This window comes from Gossypium hirsutum, chromosome A12 (assembly GCF_007990345.1).
Source record: "Gossypium hirsutum isolate 1008001.06 chromosome A12, Gossypium_hirsutum_v2.1, whole genome shotgun sequence".
Lineage (NCBI taxonomy): Eukaryota > Viridiplantae > Streptophyta > Magnoliopsida > Malvales > Malvaceae > Gossypium > Gossypium hirsutum.
In genome coordinates, this window is record NC_053435.1 from 22,921,200 (window position 1) to 22,929,685 (window position 8,486).

Consider the following 8,486-nt stretch of genomic DNA (forward strand, 5'->3'; position numbering starts at 1 on the left):
GCAATATTGATCTTAAGAAAGGATCATTTCATAAACATCTTTAGTGGGTCGTAACATTCGAGGAATGGTACGGTAGACCAAATTGATGGAGAAGATTCGAGGCATACGAGCAGAGTATGATTGATATGTCGAGAAGAACGAGGTGGAAAGCTCGATAGATGAATAAGTGATGACATCCGAAATAGGAGTTATTTTCATAAACATTTTGCATCATAATATGTCTAATTAGGAGCATGACATCTTAATTATTTGGCATAAGCATAAATTCCAGGAAATCAATTCTACAAGTGGATTCCCCAGTGGACAATATAGCAAGATTGATTGAAAATTACAAAATTCAGCGCCTTAACCCCCTAAGCAGTAGGGTAACAGGCTAAAATTACAGATCTTATCTCCCTAAGCAGTAGTGGAACAGATCAACGACGACTCGCCTTAATCCCCTAAGCAGTAGGGTAACAGGTCAAAATTACGGATCTTATCTCCCTAAGCAGTAGTGGAGCAGATCGAAGATGCGCCTTAACCTCTAAGCAGTAGGGTAACAGGTTAAAGTATAGCAGATCTGGCCTTCAGGTGTTCACGCTGAAGCAGATCCAAGATGATTTGGCGTCTCTGTATTGTCAGAGAACAAATCGAAAAAACAGATTTGGCATCTCCATATTTGACGGAGAGCAGATCGAAGACATAGCTGATTTGGCTTTCACGTGTTTATAATGAAGCAAATCTAAGATGATTTGGCATCTCTGTATTGTCAGAGAACAAATCGAAGTTTGGCGTCTCCATATTCGACGGAGGGCAGACACATAGCAGATCTGACCTTTAGATGTTTATACTGAAGCAAGATCCAAGATGGTTTGGCGTCCTTGTGCTTACAAGTAACAAATCGAAGACATAGCTGATTTGGCTTTCACGTGTTTACGTTGAAGCAAGTCTAAGATGATTTGGCATCTCTGTATTGTCAGAGAACAAATCGAAGTTTGGCGTATCCATATTCGACGGAGGGTAGACACATAGCAGATCTGGCCTTCAGATGTTTATACTGAAGCAAGATCCAAGATGGTTTGGCATCCTTGTGCTTACAAGGAGAAAATCGAAGACATAGCTGATTTGGCTTTCACGTGTTTATGTTGAAGTAAGTCTAAGATGATTTGGTATCTCTGTATTGTCAGAGAACAAATCAAAGTTTGGCGTCTCCATATTCGACGGAGGGCAGACACATAGCAGATTTGGCCTTCAGATGTTTATACTGAAGCAAGATCCAAAATGGTTTGGCATCCTTGTGCTTACAAGGAACAAATCGAAGACATAGCTGATTTGGCTTTCACGTGTTTACGTTGAAGCAAGTCTAAGATGATTTGGCATCTCTGTATTGTCAGAGAACAAATAGAAGTTTGGCGTATCCATATTCGACGGAGGGCAGACACATAGCAGATCTGGCCTTCAGATGTTTATACTGAAGCAAGATCCAAGATGGTTTGGCATCCTTGTACTTACAAGGAAAAAATCGAAGACATAGCTGATTTGGCTTTCACGTGTTTACGTTGAAGCAAGTCTAAGATGATTTGGCATCTTTGTATTGTCAGAGAAAAAATCGAAGTTTGGCGTCTCCATATTCGACGGAGGGTAGACACATAGCAGATCTGGCCTTCAGATGTTTATACTGAAGCAAGATCGAAGATGGTTTGGCATCGTTGTGCTTACAAGGAACAAATCGAAGACATAGCTGATTTGGCTTTCACGTGTTTACGTTGAAGCAAGTTTAAGATGATTTGGCATCTCTGTATTGTCAGAGAACAAATCGAAGTTTGGCGTCTCCATATTTGACGGAGGGCAGACACATAGCAGATCTGGCCTTCAGATGTTTATACTGAAGCAAGATTCAAGATGGTTTGGCATCCTTGTGCTTACAAGGAACAAATCGAAGACATAGCTGATTTGGCTTTCACGTGTTTATGTTGAAGCAAGTCTAAGATGATTTGGCATCTCTGTATTGTCAGAGAACAAATCAAAGTTTGGCGTCTCCATATTCGACGGAGGGCAAACATATAGCAGATCTAACCTTCAGATGATTAGACTGAAGCAGATCCAATATGGTTTGGTATCCTTGTGCTTACAAGGAGCAAATCGAAGACATAGCTGATTTGGCTTTCGCGTGTTTACGCTGAAGCAAATCTAAGATGATTTGGCATCTCTGTATTGTCAGGGAACAAATTGAAGAAGCAGATTTGGCGTCTCTGTGTTCGATGGAGAGCAGATCGAAGATATCAACATGACAGTTATAAGTTTGCAAGAAGCAGATTGAAGCCGTCAAGAGGCCATTTAAAGAAGATCAAGAACTCAAGACTCGCCAAAACCGGGCAAAATTGGTCTTTTTATAGTATTTGCTCTATTCCTGTTGCACAACAATGAGCAAAGAGGGGCAGCTGTAGACACTCAATTTTGCCCGGGCCCAGAAATAAGTCCAAAAAAAAATAATAAACCCCAAAAAAAAACGAAGTCCAAGTGCAGTCCATAATTACAAATATAATTTGGCCCGATCGGAATGGCCCATTACTTGAAAAGATTTAAGGCCCATCTACAAGTTTGACTCATATGGAAATATAATCTTCAATGATATGCAATCTTAGATGTGATATGCAATCTTAGATATGATACAATCTTAGATATGATTGTAATCTTAGATATAATACAATCTTAGATATGATTGCAATCTTAGATATGATATACAATCTTAAAATATATGATTTTGTAATCTTGGAGATTTAATTTGTAGATATCCTTTAATCTTAACCGTTGATGTAATTGATCTGTACCGTTAGATTTGGGGAGACTCAACTATAAATAGAGGCCTCTCCCCTCATTGTAAAACAACTTGAAAACACTTGAGTTTTGGGAAGCAATAAGAATTCTTGAGAGCATTCACTCAAATTTCTCTCCCTCTTGCGTTCTTATTTTCTACTGTTTGTTCTTATTTATTTTTTGTTCATCTTCGTTTTCAACCTTTTTTTATTTAATCCCTATCTACGTGATTTTTTAATTCTCTTTTATATTTATTTTTTTAATAATTTTAGTATTATATCAAATTATTTTTTTATTAAATTATATATTATTCATTGTTTTAAAAAATATATTTCATTTGATTGAAAAAGTTTTTTCTTAAATTAGGCAATGTTTGGTGTTTAGAAATTCGGAAAATAGTGCCCTAAAATGCTGGGTTGCGATTTTTTCGTTTGACTAAATAACCAAATATCCTTTTTAATAAATTTTCAAAATCATGAGTTAATTTTAGTTACGAGGATTTAAAACATCGTGTCCTAACATGCTGGATGTGATGTTTGTATACTTTCGGAACAAAGGAATCTCAAGTTTCAACTTTAAATTGTTCAAGTTTTAAAATCTTTTCAAATTTTCTGACATTAAGACAAAAAAATTATTCAATTTGGTACCAATTTTGGGCGTTACGAGGGTGCTAATCCTTCCTCGTACGTAACCGACTCCCGAACCTATTTTTCTCATAATTTCGTATACCAAAATTAATGTTTTAAAATAAAACATTTTATAAGGTGATCCAATCACACCTAAAAAGATTGGTGGCGATTCCCGTTTTCATTTTTCAAAAAGTCGGTCCCCGTTTTTCAAACACCCCTTTAAAAAATAGGTTTCGACACAAATAACAAATAATACGGACTAAATTAAATTTACAGACCCAAAAAAATACAAATATTCTAAAATTTTAATACATGAAAATATAAAATTCAAACAACAAATAATACAAACTAATTAAATTTACAGATACAAAAAAATACAAACATTCTAAAAAATTAATACACGAAAATATAAAATTCGAACAACAAATAATACAGACTAAATTTGATTTACAGATACAAAAATAATACAATTTTTTTAAATAACAGTTTCTTGATAATTAGTCATCTTTTTCTTAAATCAAGTCTACGTTGCATCAGTACCCCACCTATAAGTTGCGGAATAAACTCTCTTGCAGCATAGATAATGTCCATCTACGTTGGATATCTCGATTAGTCATCTATGACGCAAAAAGTCATCCAACCCTTAATGGCATAACCTTTACGGTTTACATGACGATATATAATTCAACTTTGTTAAAACATTACAAGTTTATAATTCAACCTCGAAATTCGGTTGTACACTACAAAACACTCCCATTTGCAATCCACTACAAAAAAACTCATTTGAAGATACACTACAAAACACTCTCATTTTGATGGCTCTCTCAACAATTTTTTCTCATCCAATGACAATATCAGAACCCAAACCAGCCCCTATATATAGAGTAAGGGGGGTTCCGGCCATCTGATTTCCAAAATTAATAGAAATAATTTTTTAATATTTAGTTTCGGCCATCAGTGTCCCAAAATAAAAAAAATTAATCTAATAAAGTTGGTGCCTGCCATCAGTGTCCCAAAAAAAAAATTGGGACCAGAAAAAGGTAGTGTCGACCATCAGTGTCCCCAAAAAATTCTCGGGACCCGAAAAAGGTGTTGGTGCAGACCATCTATTGGCCAGAACGAAAAAAAAAATATTGTACTTTGGTGCTGGCCATTAGATGGCTAGAACCCAATTTTTTTTCAAATATTGGTATTTGAGTATACCAATATGATACTGTTTAAAAAAATACCTTGATGCAAGCTATTGATGTCCCAAAAAATTTTTTTTTTAAAGTCTGACTCAACCATCAGGTAATTATGGGGTCAAAATACAATGAGTGCCGGCCATTGGGTTCTCATAACTCAAATTTACTGTTTATTTCAGATCATTGAGTGAATGTTTTTAAAATCAGGGTCATTTTTATAAATATTAATTTTTTTTGGATTAAATGGATAAAATATCCTTTAAATCCAGGATAAGAAACAACAGTCGACATTCAACGATGACGTTGCGTGTGAACTAGCAAAATCAAAATATATAGAAATTGACAGCTGAAGCTGAAAAGGGAAAGCAACAAAAGGATACATAAACTGAACATCCGATTATGTTTGGTCGGCTGATGATGGCTAAAAAAGTAAGTTTACGATTAAGGTATCTTGTTCAAATATATATATAAGTTTTAATAAATTCCATAAATTACAAGTTAATAATAAAATTTTTAACAAATTCTTTTTATAATTCTTCATAATTTTCTATTGTCATAATTTAGTGTAATTGATCGCTCCCCTCAAATAATTTTTGGAATAAAAAAATATATTAACTTTGCATATTTAAAATTTTTATTGACAAACCAAATTTTGATACTTTTAAAATTATTAATATATGGTCTAAAAATATTATATGTAAGGATAAATTTTAAAAATTGAAAAATTAAATAAATAAAACAATTTTTATAAGACTCGCAATTTTTGGGATTATCTCATATGTTTTGATAATCCTTATAATTTTTTTATACACACTTCCTCAATTTTTTTTTAATTCCTCCTAAAATTTGATACTCCATGTTTTTTAGTTTTCCCTTCATATTCTTTTGTATGCCTTCAGAGTTATTGGTAATCGTATTAAATTTTTTTTTTACATATTAAGAAAATTTATTAGGATTCTGTTTGTGAAACAAAATTTATTAATTTTGCATAGTAATATTTAGTACTAAAAGTATTATTTATAAAAATAAATTTTAAAAAATGGAAAATTAAATAAATAAAGTAAATTTCATAAGATCAAACAATATTTTGTAGTCCTTGTAATTTTTGGTAATCTCATAATCTTTTTTTTTCTTTTGCAATTCCTCGTACTTTTTATACTTTCTTAGAGTTTTTGTACTCCATAATTTTTTTATACTTGTTCAAAATTTTTGGCATGCTTACAAAATTATGTTTTGGCATAAGAAATCAATTTTTAGTATAAAATATTATTTTTGCATAATAAGAAACTTTCTTATTCATCGTAATTCTTAATACTCCCTCGTATTATTTTTGGTATACCTTTAAATTTTTTTTTATGTTTTTGACATAAAAAATAAATTTTGAAATAAAAAATATTACTTTTGCATACTAAAAGGTTTTGTTATTCCCTCATATTTTTTTTTATATTCCCTTATAATTTTTAGTACTTATTAATTCTCATATTTTCTGTTGACTTTTGGCATTCCAGTCATAATTTTGGATATTCCCAAAGTATGTTTTCAAAATTATGTTCTAGCATGAGAAATTAATTTTTGATATAAAAAATATTATTTTTGCATAATAAGAAGTTTTGTCGGATGAATCAATATTTTATATTCAATTTTTTTTTGCATATTTATATATAAGGATAAATATACAAATATTGAAAATTAATAGTTGTTTTGTATTTAATCACTTAGGATTTTCCTTGATGGATATTTATTATATTAGGTTTTTTTTGTTTTATTTATTATATTAAGATTTTCCTTTAATTATAGGATTTATTAATTTTATCTCCATCATTACGGAGAGGGAGTTAGGATGAAAGTCATGTCCATGAGGGGAAAATTTCAGCATTTAGCTAGAAAACTTGTCAACTATTATTCTTTTCTAGTTTTTAAGCTAAATTTTATTTTTAATTTAATTGTATAGTGGGTTGATTCATTCTTAAAAAAAATTTATTGTGACATTTAAAATTAGTAGGGTTTTTAACAATATAATTAACTTATCACTGCACTACTGATCCAAAAGCTTTTGACTTACTTCATGAATTGAAAGGTAATTGTTGTTTGGAGTGGACGGCCTTAATTGTTCAACCTCCAAAATCAAATTTGAATTCCACCACATTTCTGAAATACGTCTTATTCATTCTAGAATTTGAGAAAATAGATTTTGCATTCATCTAACAGGCGATGGTGCGCTGTCAAGCTCAAGCTGAGCCACCACGCTTTGTTCTCTCCAAGCCGCGTGGTGTGAAGAAGATGACGCAAGCGATAAGCTCATTGATCCAGGTGTCATTGCTGTAATAAATGTGTCTCAGTTTCTAGTGCCTCAATCCTGCGTGTGATATACTCACAGCTGTCATCTCATATATAATTATATATAAGCCTCGCTTTGCTTCACCTTCACCTTCTCTTGGCTGGCTGAGAGAAGCAAACAGGAATACAAATGTGGGTACAATTCGATTCCGAGAACACCCATTACGTCATGGATAATTACAACAGAAACCAATCAAGAGCCTTAACTTTGACCCGGGAGCAGGAGTATGATATCATGGTGTCCACCCTGTTGCACGTAATCAACGGAGGCCAATCTGCCACGTCAAACAATGGGTTTTGTTTCAACAGCCATTTCCCGCCAATCCAACCAGCCAGGGTGCCACTGCCAACGACAACAAACAGGAAGCGTTACAGGGGAGTACGGCAAAGGCCATGGGGGAAATGGGCTGCGGAGATCCGAGACCCGAAACGGGCGGCTCGGGTTTGGCTAGGGACGTTTGACACGGCGGAAGCTGCCGCCAGGGCTTATGACAGGGCCGCTATTAGATTCCGAGGAGATAAAGCCAAGATCAATTTCCCATTATCGGATTACGAAATGCGAGGGGAAGAAGAGAAGCAGAGTGGAGAAGAAGGAGAGAGTAGTAATGACAATGAAAATGGATGGAAAATATTTTCAGAGGAAGAGTTTAGAGAGCTAATGATGGTGGATTCATAATGTGAATCCAAAGCTAGCTGCTTGCTGGATTTAAGTAATTACCATATACCAATGTTTGTTTGCCGTTTCCTTTCTCATCTTGTATTAGAGAGATTATTTTCAAGAGATGCTGCTACGTTTTAAGCTCTTTTATTTTTTCCTTACTAAGTAGTGCAATAGTTAAAGGTTCAAAACATATTCCTATTTGTTTGCTAACTCATTAAAGAACAAAACACATGTTCTAGATTACTTCGAATAAAATGTACTGTTTCTTGAACAAGTGGGACGGTAACTTGCAAGAATGCCACGTTTAAAGGTGGGTGGGATTTGCTTCCTCAGCTTTCAAATATTAGGTATCCAATTGGACTTTTCAAATTACGAATTATATTCAATTAAAAGCTTTTCCATAATAATTTATTTATCCCTCCCATTTTAGTCCTCTATTTAATATATTGTTTCTTTTAATTTTTTATCATACATTATTTGTATAAAAAATGTAACGTTTGTTATTTTTACTGATGTGATATACACATAGATTGTCATATGTACTCCATATTAGTAATTAATTAATTTTTAAATATTTTTAAATATTTCTTTATATGTTTTATAATTTTTTAAAATTTTTAAAATTTTTAAAAAATAATTATTTGTTAATATGGTATTTACATAGAAATTCATTTGTATGCAACGCCAGCAAAGTTAAAAAATATTAATTTTTCTATCTTTTTTGGGGTGATTTGATAAACAATGCAAGTTTAATTGCTATAAAAAAAGAACAAAATATTAGATGGATAATTAAAATGACTTTTTTTTGTAAAATTTGATGGCCAAATAAGTCATTATATTTATAACTTTTTATTAGGATTAATATATCTTTTGCTCATG

At 32.7% G+C, this 8,486-nt stretch overlaps 1 protein-coding gene across 1 annotated transcript; it reads left to right on the forward strand.

The window, feature by feature from the left end:
- The first annotated feature begins 7,076 nt into the window (after window positions 1-7,076).
- Window positions 7,077-7,622, forward strand: LOC107925292 (ethylene-responsive transcription factor ERF114). The gene has a single exon (XM_016855944.2). The coding sequence runs from the start codon at window positions 7,077-7,079 to the stop codon at window positions 7,620-7,622; it is 546 nt and encodes a 181-aa protein (XP_016711433.1).
- The last annotated feature ends 864 nt before the right edge of the window (window positions 7,623-8,486 follow it).

Bases quoted from the DNA above. Each gene is read 5' to 3' on its own strand.
- LOC107925292 (XM_016855944.2), top strand. From the start codon at position 7,077: ATGTGGGTACAATTCGATTCCGAGAACACCCATTACGTCATGGATAAT.